This window comes from Pimephales promelas, chromosome 23, assembly GCF_988280905.1.
Source record: "Pimephales promelas chromosome 23, fPimPro1.hap1.1, whole genome shotgun sequence".
NCBI lineage: Eukaryota > Metazoa > Chordata > Actinopteri > Cypriniformes > Leuciscidae > Pimephales > Pimephales promelas.
In genome coordinates, this window is record NC_142791.1 from 6,587,338 (window position 1) to 6,599,346 (window position 12,009).

General features: G+C 37.7%; 5 protein-coding genes across 6 annotated transcripts; 3 read left to right on the forward strand and 2 right to left on the reverse strand.

Moving 5' to 3' along the window:
• The first annotated feature begins 68 nt into the window (after positions 1–68).
• LOC120476453 (distal membrane-arm assembly complex protein 1) lies at positions 69–691 on the forward strand. The gene is made up of 2 exons (XM_039667465.2): positions 69–397; positions 469–691. The coding sequence occupies exons 1-2, from the start codon at positions 217–219 to the stop codon at positions 531–533; spliced, it is 246 nt and encodes an 81-aa protein (XP_039523399.2). The 5' UTR covers positions 69–216; the 3' UTR covers positions 534–691.
• Positions 668–2,556, reverse strand: faub (FAU ubiquitin like and ribosomal protein S30 fusion b). Its single transcript, XM_039667464.2, has 5 exons — positions 2,439–2,556; positions 2,244–2,328; positions 2,008–2,152; positions 1,777–1,832; positions 668–1,012 (listed from the first exon to the last, which is right to left on the reverse strand). The coding sequence occupies exons 2-5, from the start codon at positions 2,316–2,318 to the stop codon at positions 887–889; spliced, it is 402 nt and encodes a 133-aa protein (XP_039523398.2). The 5' UTR covers positions 2,319–2,328; positions 2,439–2,556; the 3' UTR covers positions 668–886.
• Positions 2,557–2,707: 151 nt separating this feature from the next.
• mrpl49 (mitochondrial ribosomal protein L49) lies at positions 2,708–3,893 on the forward strand. The gene is made up of 4 exons (XM_039667463.2): positions 2,708–2,856; positions 3,054–3,201; positions 3,364–3,488; positions 3,582–3,893. The coding sequence occupies exons 1-4, from the start codon at positions 2,755–2,757 to the stop codon at positions 3,726–3,728; spliced, it is 522 nt and encodes a 173-aa protein (XP_039523397.1). The 5' UTR covers positions 2,708–2,754; the 3' UTR covers positions 3,729–3,893.
• An 832-nt stretch (positions 3,894–4,725) lies between these two features.
• Positions 4,726–6,724, forward strand: znhit2 (zinc finger, HIT-type containing 2). Of its 2 annotated transcripts, none has more exons than XM_039667467.2 (2): positions 4,726–4,901; positions 4,983–6,724. In XM_039667467.2, the coding sequence occupies exon 2, from the start codon at positions 5,031–5,033 to the stop codon at positions 6,615–6,617; it is 1,587 nt and encodes a 528-aa protein (XP_039523401.2). In that variant the 5' UTR covers positions 4,726–4,901; positions 4,983–5,030; the 3' UTR covers positions 6,618–6,724. The 2 variants fall into 2 exon arrangements, with proteins under 2 accessions (XP_039523401.2, XP_088982550.1); XM_089126424.1 differs by having other exon boundaries at positions 4,764–4,901; positions 5,017–6,724.
• A 44-nt stretch (positions 6,725–6,768) lies between these two features.
• On the reverse strand, positions 6,769–11,864 carry tm7sf2 (transmembrane 7 superfamily member 2). The gene is made up of 11 exons (XM_039667468.2): positions 11,727–11,864; positions 11,465–11,531; positions 11,137–11,333; positions 10,994–11,048; positions 10,408–10,602; positions 10,154–10,257; positions 9,213–9,332; positions 8,932–9,100; positions 8,776–8,856; positions 8,513–8,635; positions 6,769–7,151 (listed from the first exon to the last, which is right to left on the reverse strand). The coding sequence occupies exons 2-11, from the start codon at positions 11,523–11,525 to the stop codon at positions 6,991–6,993; spliced, it is 1,266 nt and encodes a 421-aa protein (XP_039523402.1). The 5' UTR covers positions 11,526–11,531; positions 11,727–11,864; the 3' UTR covers positions 6,769–6,990.
• Between the last annotated feature and the right edge of the window lie 145 nt (positions 11,865–12,009).

The following is a 12,009-nucleotide window of genomic DNA, read 5'->3' on the forward strand; positions in this document are numbered from 1 at the left end:
CACACAGCGCTAACACTAAACGCTTCCGGTTTTTAAGGTCATTGAAAACACGACATTTTTCACAATGCGTCCAAATTCTTGACAGAGTTCGTGCTGGAGGATAAGTCTATGTATCAATATTAAAAATGTTAGGAAGTTTTTTGGAAATTAGAACGCGTCATTGTTTATAAACAGCTGAGAACAGTACAAAAGGAGCTTTGACGCGTTCTCCAGAACATGTCAAATCCAACGCCACTACCGGCGAAGTCGAGTCAAGTCGACTGCTGGAGCTGTCGAATCCTCTCGGGCGGTGGGCTGCTGGCTGCAGGCGGATATGTGTACATGCAAGCGCAGAAATTAAAGCATTTAAGTGGACCCACATCTATGGGCAGAGTGGCTCAGATCATGTTCGCAGCAGGTGAGATCATTAATGCACTCTCTGTTATCAATTATGAAATCAGATCTGACTTTGAGACATTTTCTCTCCAGGTTTGGCTTCTTGGGGCCTCGTGGTGATCGCTGATCCAGTGGGAAAGAAAACAAGAAAAGAATAGCATTGCACTTTCTGCTCCTACAATGACATGGACTTTTAGATTAGAATGAATCACCAAAGCCACATCTCATGATGCTACAAAGTTCAAATTTTACGCCAATGTACATTCAAACCGTGAAAATTAAATGAATCATATTGCATTAAATGTTTTTTTTATTTGCAACAAACCATCTTTCTTTCACTATACTAGTACAAAATATTGTTATAGCATATAAAGTGCACAGATTACTTTTATGACTCAGTTGGCTTTTACATTACATTTTTCTTTTCAAAAAAAAAAAAATCTATTACTGATAAAGCAAAGAAAACTGCCCAGGAATGCAGTGAACATTGATAGTCGTTTTGAAGAGAAATTTATGAGTTGGCATTTGGTCCTTTCTTTTTGCCAAATGTTGGGACAACATTGACAAAGCGCCGGTTGTACTGAATTCTTCTTTTTGCCCTGCCGGTCTTTTTCTTTTTCTTTTCCTGCTTGTCCACCTGAAAGGATCAATATCGGTGCAATAAGTCAATAAACAAGTAAATACTCACTATTAGGATTTTCATAATATTATGTATATGTATATTGTTGAAAATGGCTGCATCCCAATTTGCATCCTATTCATCCATTCTCAAAATTAGAATAAGTGTGTCCATAATCATAGTATGTTGAAATGAAGCTTGTGGGGTAAGGTTTTAAGCGAACAAAATGATTGAAGAAATTCTTAATTGTGAACTTTTAAATGCAGCATTATTCAAAAAGGCAAGTAGTCTCTCCATATGAAAGACCCTATACTCTCATATCAACATGCTACTTCTCTCTCTTGTACAGTAGGGAGACTTGTTGAATACAGCAAATTAAATGAATTGAAATGTGAAGTGTGTGTGTGTATATAAAGACGTTAAAGCGATAGTTCACCCAAAAATGAGAATTCTGTCATCATTTACTCCCCCTCAAGTTGTTGATAGATCCCTTTGACTTCCACAGTAGGAAAAATAAATACTATGGAAGTCAATGGGGTCCATCATCTGTTTGGTTACTGACGATGACATTTTAAAGATATATTTGTGTGTGTGTGTGTTCAGCAGAAGAAATACAGGTTCGGAACAACTTAAGGGTGAGTAAATAATGACAGAATTTTCATTTTTGGGTGAACTATCCCTTTATGACTGACAGAACAGTTTACGGTGACAGGATTCACATTTGCGGTATAGGGAATAGCAGAGCCATGTATAAGTAGGGATACAAATACATGTAGACTTACCTTGGGAGTTTGTCCTCTGACCTTTCCTGCTCTAGCCAGGGAACCATGGACTTTGCCTTTGGGTTGGGAGAGGTTCAATTTATGAAAAAATAGATGAATATAAAGAGGCAAATACCATTTACTCGTCATAAAGGAATATTTATAATTTCTTTGGTCTATTGTCAGCACAAATGATGTTTTAAAACAAAATGGTAAGAGAGGGTAATAAAGTCATAGGGGTTTGATCCTTACCTCCTAACAGCCTCGAGGAGACCTCAAGAGTGTTGAACTCCTCAATACCAGACTGACAAACCAGTGTCTCATCCTGAAGGGGAATCCCGCAGTGTGAAATGATCTGATCATCACAGGCCAGACCTTCCAAAGCTTCAATCTGGGCCTGAGAAAACAAGTACAGTTCGTGAAATGCAATTTCCGATTCAAGCTTCTCTAAATAAACTGTATAAAACGCGTACTGTAAGATAAAGTACCTTGATATGGGCAACAGTCTCTGACCCATTCAGATGAACAGAGTGCAAAGTCTGGGCACGAACAAACAACTGCATGGTGTCAAGTCTTAGTAACAGAGAATAAAAATTACATTAGCTTGACAGAATTGTTACAAATGGCACAATATCATCACCACTATTACTTAAATATTAAAAGTAAAGACAAGTACTACTAACATGAATCGATATAGATGACTACGAGCTCTAAACACAACATCAAAAAGTCAGAAGTGTTTACGCGATTCTAGAAAGTGCAATGCGCCTGCGCATTTTATCAAAGCCACTTAAAAGTCCCATGGACAGCATTTTCATCACAATTTTATTATAATGTTGAGTTTTTATTTACTGGTACAAAGAAGTAAGAATAACATGTAATAAATATAGATTTTATTCAAGTGCTTAAAAATGAATATTTTTCTGATGTCAATAAAGCTTTTAATTGAGACTCATGACGTAAGATTTTGCTGTCCTTCCTCTTTCTCAGAAAAGAGAAATGTCCGCCTCCGTCAGAAGCATGTCTTTGACAGTCTGCCGAGTGGCTTACAGAGCCTTTTATCCAGCCACGCGTGCATTGTATTGTGGAGCTTGCTTAAGAGTTAGTATTACAATCAGTTTTACCTTATAATTTATCCTTGTAGTGTAATAATCGGGTGCATTGAATGTCACAATGTTAATTTGCATCGGGATGATTTGTTCTTGAAATGTTGCGAGTGGTTCTGTGCAATAACAACCAACAATTTTAGCTTAATATTGAAACAGATGAGTGCTTTAACAAGACTGCTTTCATTTTAGACACAAAACAGCCCCGCTGAAGGATCAGGGGGCATCATTGAATCCACAGAAGAGTTCAAGTTTGTGGAGAGACTTATTCCTCCTTCACGCATCCCAACTCCTCCTAGGCATGATGGTCCTGCTCCGTCAGGATGGACCCCACCACCAGGTAGATGCTCTTTTATTGTAACCCTAGATGGGGAAAATACATACATGATCATACTGGTATCTTAGCTATAAGGGGTAATCATATTGCATTTTAATGAGTTGTTAGAAAAGTAGTTTGTGATATTTTCTTGATATATGTGTTATTTGTTTATTATTTTCTCAGATACTCCACCTTCACTGCCCTACATGATCCGTCGCTCCAGAATGCACAATGTTCCTGTTTACTCTGACATCAAGCATGGGAATCAGCAAAGCACTCTGCTCAGAAAGGTTGAGGGAGACATATGGGTGAGTATAATGAACAGATGTGTTTAGACGCACTATATGTAATGATATAATGGTCCAAGATTATTTTATTAACTTTACATCAATCATTTCCAGGCCCTGAATAAGGATGTTAAGGAATTTCTGCTGGGGCTTACAGGCAAAGAGCCTCCAACACAGGTCAATGAAGTAACCGGGACTATTAGAATTAAAGGGCAGTTTGATAAAGAGCTGAAGGACTGGCTTCTGAAGAAGGGATTTTAAATGCTGATGTGGTGAACAGTCACTGGAGTCTCAAAAGACACAGTTAATGAACTGAACTGCAATACAGAAAAGGCTGAGTGATAAGTTTGTCAGCTTGTTAACATTTTGTTACATGTTATCTCTGATGTTTATTAAAAGAAATAAATGTAAGGTATTCTCACAAAATCTGATTTGTAATACTTGTGTTAGAAATATATTTCTAATATAAAAAGTATGCATTAGCATTATGTATAAACAATAACAATATAATTTATTTTGGTCATCATAGACCATGATAATTTACAAAATAAACATGGAAAAAGGTGTAGGCTTAAGCCTATGCTTATGTCCCTTTTAACATAATTAGGAAGTGTCACGTTTCTCACCGGAGTTGATTTAAACACATTTTTTTGAAATATAAAAAGACCCTTTTCCTAAAATGTACATACTTAACTAATAGCTAATAAATTTAAATTCCATATACACAAATTATTCATTTCGAGTTTTTTTTAACCATTTTTCGAGTTATTTGTTTACTAAATTATTAAAAAAATAATAATAATTACAAAGTGGACTACACATTCTTAATTCCTGTCACAATTATTTCAAGGGTTAACTCCTTTGGCATACATTTTTTTTTTTTTTACATTAAATCTTCCCCTTATTTTTTTAAATGCTAGATTCCCATTAGTTTACTGACTTTATGTCAAACCTCTTAATACAATTAGAAAGTAAATTATTACACACTTTATACATCCCCTGTGCAGTAAAAATGAAATCAACACATTTTAAAGCATGTAATTGACAAAAATACATTTGTTGGTTCAAATAGTAAACCTGATTTACAATCCTTTTTGCTCTCTTCTGTAACATATTTCCGATATATGTTGGTTATACATACTTTAGTTCAAATATTAAACATACAAGTATGAATACAGCAATAAAACAACAGAAAAGAGAAAAGACGACAAAAATCTATCTGGCTGTCTGTCAATCTGCGCAAATATTGCGCAGCCTCGTCGTTTAGAGCAAAGGGAGGTATGCGTCATCATGTGGCGACGATCGACGTAATTCTAACGTGACGCGTCAGTATGAACGTATATTATAAACACGCGCTGACGAAAATATCCACTAATGTTTAAGTTTATTTGTGTGTGTGAGAAGACAAAGTGCGCATACACAGATTTTTCTCAGGTAAGATAAATACCCAAAAACGTATTAGTAGTGCCGTTGATGTGTAATTGAATTAAAGATGATTTTACGTTTTAATTGCAGATTATAACTATCATACACATGCATTCTAACTCAGGAAATTAGCTTCTCATGGATCCCGTTGTTAGACGTAAAATCCCAGCGTGTGTTCGTTCATTACTCACTGATATTGCACCAAAGGAGGAAGAACACATAAGCGACTGGCCAGAAGCAGACTCTGACTCGATTACCACCAAAGATGGGATTGCACTTCCCAAAAGAGGGACTTCTGAACCTCTCCTGAAACCTGCTAATGGCACAAAGGACGGAACTACTGACGGAAATGCATCATTAGTCAAGCCATGTGGGCTTTGCTTATCCAAACCGTCCTGTTACACTTGCCCAAGGTGTAACATCCTGTATTGCGGACTGGCTTGTTACAGGAGCCAGAATCACTCCTCATGCTCAGAGGAGTTTTACAAAGAGTCTGTGCTTCAGGAGCTCAAATCACAAGGTGCCACAGATGAAGAGGGGAAAAGGAAAATGCATGAAATTCTGTCACGTCTCAGACAGAGTGCAGAGAGTGAGGGAGGGATGGAGAATTTATTAAGGAACTTGGGAGATGATGAAAATAGTGTGACTGAACAAAACGCACATGCTTTGGAGCTGCTTTCTAGGTTGGCAGAGATTCAATCTGGTGGCGAAGAAAAAACTCACGAGGTGCAAGAAATACTAGCGAAACTCCAAGATATTGAACACAGGAGTGATGAAGAGGAAGCTGATTTAGCTGAAAAGTTAACCGGGTTGGATATCGACTTACTTTCAGAGGAAGAGCTCTGGTCGTTGTTGTCAGCCCAGGAAAAGGAGAAATTTGAGAGTCTAGTGAAAGAAGGTGGCATCGGTGGGCTGGTTGTCCTGTGGAGCCCCTGGTGGGAACGGCATGAAAAGGACACTAAAGCACTTATAGAGGAACTTCAGTCTGAGAGGCACGATGTGAATGAGAAAAAAGAGGAAAAAACCAAGCAAGTCAGTCACAGTAAAGTACATTCAGACAAAACACTAAGATGCTCAATCCCTCCAATAAGTGCCAAAATTCCCCCTCTTCACACGCTATCGTCAAAGCCATCTCCTCTAGTGCGGTTCAACCTGATCAATGCTCTTTACGGTTACACCTTCTCCCTGCGTCTCTACAATGGAGACTTCTCAGAGATTCTGCTAGAGTTTTGTCAGGCGGTGCTTGCCATCTCTGAGGGTCTGGGTGGCGGACGGGTCTTCAACTCTGTCCCAGAGGCGCTCGACGCCGGGATAAGGGCAGTATCTGCAGGAGGATACTTTGATTCCGAGGACCCTTTAGCTTCCCTTCGAGCTGTGGAAGCGGTGGCTCATATTCTGACTGGAGAGAGCAGACAGGACACTGAGGGATATGCGCTGTCCGCTCTGTCCCAGCTGCGCACAGCTTTGAGCGAGGCAAAGGCTTCCGTTCCGAAGGACGACGAGCGGACGAGGCGGCTGTTTTTTCAAGCTGGAAAGAAGTGCCAGTTTTTCCAGTCTTGGGTGAAAGAGAATCCCAGAGCTTTGAGGAGTCTGGCAGGATGCGTGTGGACGGACTATGAGAGAAGGGAGGCGGAGAGGACGACATTAGAGGGAGAGAGGAAACTCTTAGAAGAGGGACGGGAAAAAGGTAGAGGCAAAGGTGCATTGATAGAAGAAATTGAGTGAGATTGTGATTATTACTATATATTAGTAATAATAAGGCAATTGTTTTTTTGAAAGCATTTGTGTGAAATGCAATTTAAAGAATTAAAAAATTGTGGCTGTTGACTATCCTTAAATGTCATTTATGCTTTAAGAATCAAAAGGCACTGAGCACTGATATTAAAATGCTTTTTAATAATTATATAATACAACATATTTTTCATATTTAAAAAACAAACAAACATTTGAATGAATGGGTAGACATGTTATGATGCAAACAAAACAATATATATATATTATCTTGGCTCAGTGGTTATCTTGGCCCAGTATTATCTCTGGTTGACCTCCACCTTTGCACCTAAATAGTTGCACGCAACAATCTTTTGATCAGTCCGCATTAATAAATGTACGGGATTATTCTGTAGGGCACACGTCTGCAGTAGGTGTCCCATGCCAGTCCGTACTTGGCTCTGCATTGCTTCTCGTCTCTGGCCTCTCGGTGGATGAGCAGAATGGTGAAATATATGACATAGAAGTAAGGCAGAATATGTGACATTCCTAGGGAAAATAGTGGAATAAACTAATTATATTGGAAGTATGATTTGTCTTACATTTCCTTTTATTTATTTTGATGGGAAAACATGGGTAGTTTAAAATACAATGGCAAACAGCTAAGCAATTTGTATTTAAAGAGTGATAGTTCAACAAAAGAAAGAAAAAAAAAAGTATCATTACTCACTGGTTAATCTTAGAAACAAAAATTAAGATATTTTGGTAAACATTGTGTTGTGCTCTGTATGTGTGATGATCATTGTTAAGATGTAAATTTCAAATAAAAGCCTAAATAAATCTATTCATCATATAGCGATCTTATTTATCACTAGACTTGAATATAAACCGCTCGATTCAAATATATTTCTTTTATGTTAAGTTTTGGTTTCCAGGGTAGGGTTGCACCAGCCGTTTGTAAGATCTTTCTCAAATTGTAATGTAAAGTCCACACTATAGGCTTAGTAACTACTAGTTTGTAAATAACTCTGTACTTTATTCCATAGCACCATTTGTTTGTAAAGCAGAACATAGCTAGTATGTCGTAAACTCTTCATAAAGTAACGCGTAGTCGCATAATATGACATTTTGAACCAATAGCAGCCTTCAAATACGTGAGCAGAAGTTGTGTTGAAATGCGATGAATTTCAGTTTATCCTTCATTCTAACAATTTTTGCCTCACATTACTAACGGTAAAAATAAGTTTCTATTTAATACGATACTTGATCATGAATAACATGTTTTTATATATAAATAACTATATTTGACATTAAATAAGTATCAATGAATAAATATTGATACAAAAAAACTAGAAATTACATTTATTGATTATGACTGATATTTGACATGCTCAACATGGAACGGTGCACACAGCGACGCTGTTTAGGATGGATTCATGTTAAAGAGCCGCTAACAAAGTAATCTTTTCACATAATGTTTTCTCTCTTAAAATGTAAGCGAGTGTACATGTCAGAATTATCATATATGTCTAAAGAACTGAAGTCTGTCAGGTAAAAGAAGAGCTTTTTGATGCAGTTCATCTAGCTGACATTTTATTCCGACCGTTACTCCTGATCGGAGGCTGCCATAAATATTTAGTTGGAACGTAGAGTTACATTTAAACTAATTTTAATGGTGCAACGTAAAAATATTTAGTAGTATGCAAGTTGTAACTTAGTGCCCGTCAAAACTAGGCTTAGTTGTAACTTACGCACAGCTGGTGCAACCGGCCCCTGGACTTTTAAGTTGTAAAGTTGTATTGGTTTAGAATGACATGATGGTGAGTAAATGATGGCAATTTGTAACAGAAATGTTCAGCATGTAACTGAAACGAAGGACACCAGTTATTAATAATTTGTTCATCACTCACCACAAGGCAGGGACCAGGCCAGGGCCATGAGAAGGTCCCCCAGGTAGTTTGGATGCCTGACAAACCCCCACCACCCTGACACCAGTAGCCGCTTTCCCGTTGCTGTGGCAATAGTTTCCAGGTCTGCAAGTGAAAAAGGGTGGAAGAGAAAATTAATTTATATTCATCTGGAGGCCCTAATTGTCTCCAGTAAAAATTCAGATACTGTTAGATACGTGTTCACTTGATTCAAACTCAAAGTTTGTATTAATGCGATTACTGACGTTGTACACTTTTATGTGTGGGATCTCTCCTGAACTGGTTTTTCTGAGAGTTGGACTTCCGGAAAATGAAATAACCCATTACTGTGAACGATTGAAAAGAGGAAAGTTAGAAACTGTTAAAACGCTCCGATTGCTGCAAAACAGGCTGTAGATTACCATTTAGAACAATAATCCCTGCTGCTTCAAGAGTACTGAGTGACTGTGGGTGCACGACCAGAAACATGGCCTGAAGGCCATATGTGAAGGGAACCCAGGCCAGATCACCAAACGCCAACATGAACCCAAATCCATCATGCACAATGTCCATAGTAGTAAGCACAGCCTCCTGCAGATACAAGGAAAACTATAATGTTATGTATGTTACATATTCCAAACAGTTCCTTCCACCTTTATAAATGCATTTCATAAGTTTTCAGGCTAGACTAGTTTTGTCATACTTCATTCCACAGTGCATCTGTTACATAGACGAGCTGGAAGCCGTTGACAAGCAGCATGGCAAGAGATGGAGAGTCCCTCAACTCTACTTCTTTCATTAACATCCCCAGGTTTATTACCACCTGAAAAACAATGGCACAAAATAAAAAGAGACATAGGTAAAAATACTTTGGTGTTGTGCATTTTAAAGTTGCATAATCTGAACCTGCATGTTTACTTTCATTCAGCAAGGATGCATTCAATTACGGAAACGTATTGCGTTCACTTGAGGAAACAAAATCTACTCTGTTTTTCTGAATTAACGAGTTATCTCAGAATTATGAGAGAATTTTTCATGGAAAAAAGATTTCACTCTGTTTTTACGAATTAATGAGTTACTCCAAATTTTTGAGAATCAACTCATTAATTCAGAAAAGCAGAGCAAAAACTTTTCCATGAAAAATTCTCATAATTCTGAGATAATTAACTTGTTAATTCAGTAAAACAGAGTAGATTTTTTTTCTTCAAGTGAATGCAATACATTTCCGTATTAAATTGATCGAAAGTGACGGTAAAGACAATTGTTATAAAAGATTTATATTTAAAATAAATGCTGTTCTTTTGAAATTTCTATTCATCAAAGAATCCTGATCAAAAATGTATTACAGCTTCCACAAAAAATATTAAGCAAGCAACACAATGGTGTTCAACATTGATAATAATAAGAAATGTTTCTTGGGCACCAAATCAGTTTTAGAAGAATTTCTGAAAGATCATGTGACACTGAATGATGCTAAAAATTCAGCTTTGCCATCAGAGACAAATTACATCTTAAAATAGTCATCTTAAATTGTAATAATATTTCACAATTTTACTGTATTTTCGTAATAATATTTCACCATGTGGTCAAATAAACCTGGCCTTTGAGCATAGAGACTATTTTCAAAAAGATAAAAACTCTTACCCAGCCTATTAATCCAGGTCTAAGTTCACAGAAATATTTCAAGTCAAAGTCTCCAATGCGAGGGTTGAGCTCTCGACCCATGAAGAAGTCATACAGAGGATTTCCTACAAATGACAAAGACACTGAATCGACCAACAGCAGCATATAGAATATCTGAAATAATTCTGCATCGAAGAGGTCAAGTCACTAAATGCACAGTGAAACATTACTTATAGATAATATAAAAAAATAAGTCTCAGAACTGATTATCTCACCTGTGTTTCCTCCAAGTGATAGAGCATGTTGAGGTGCCCAGAAAGAGCGGATATACAGGTACATGGACAGCAGGTAGGACAGCCCAATGGCACATACAGCCAGAGGCAAAATGAGCTCAAACAGATACCCAAGTGGCATTCCCAGCAAAACACATACTATCAACAGGGCAGCAGTAATGCACAAGGCATGGAAACCTAAGAAAAAATAAAAATACTACAGGTCACATTCATATCCACACATATACACCACATTTCAAAAGTTTGGGGTCAGACAGTTTTTTGGTTTCATGGTTTCCATAAAAATATCAAGCAACACTGATGATAATAATAAAATGTTTCACCAAATCAGCACTAGAATAATGAAGCATATTATATTAAATTACATTTTATTTTATTTTGAAGCACAGTCCACATATGGGGGAAATCAGACGAATGGAATTTGAACTTTACTTTGTATATCATAGGTGGTAAAAAGAGAAAAAAAAAACAAGGACAAGGGGTCAAAGGCTAACCTGTTACAAATGTAAATCAGCCATTATTAGCATTATTTCTATAACATTTCAGACATACAGCCAGCCTATATTACCGTTTATGGGATATTTCAATCTGGATCCATCTCTGAGGACCAATCCTTCAGAAACCTGTGAACAAATAAATTAGTGTAAATTCTGACATTCTTCAGAAAATGATCTAATGACTTTCAAAGAAATGAATGATACAGTATCTCACCTTTCCAATGGGCAGCAGGTAGAGAAAACTCTGCAGGGTGATCCAACCTACAACCAGAACCGCAGCCAAAGGGTCCCATAAATGTGCGGCTGGGGTTAAAGGAGGGGGCCACTGCAGGACACTGGCTTCTGGAGACCGGCACACACTCAGGAGGTACAGAACAGTCAGAGGCAGAAACACAGGGATGCAGGTGGCACCTGGACAGGCGAGGAGAACAAATTCTCTCAAATATTGCGCAGAAGCCAAATGTAATCAAACAGTAGATCCATTGTTATTACAGATACACAAAGACATGGTATGGATATATTTAAAACAAATAATGGCTCACCAAGAGTACCCCCAAATTCCCTTTCAGCTGAATGTAATGCTTTGTGCTTGTTCGGCTTCATTTTTGCCTGTTTGGGACAAAAATTAGAGAAGAGGAGAGCACTTAGCATGGCTGACAACACATTCATTATACAATTTTTAATTGCATTGCGTTTGTGAATGTAATGTGTGTAAAAGACGCATTCGTAATATCATGATTATTAATGAACCAAACAAAATATCAATATATACATAAAATAAACATAGCGTGTTTTTTCTCTTACCTCGGTTTTCCACGAACTGTTATATTGTAAGTTAGCCGCTCATCATCACAATTAATGACTGAGAAGGTGACGCCTGCGTACTAGTTCCGCCCAGAACGCGCTGTTTGCATGTCCCGTCTCTGACCAATCAGCGCGTACCGCTGCTATCAGAAGAGTGGGGAGAGACAACCAGGGGACCAATCGGAATCAGAGTATAGCGGAAAAGCCCGCCCCTACTACTTTCCTGACCAATAGGGAGAACGCTTGCTCTGGCTTCATATAATTAACTCCTCCCAAGACAAGG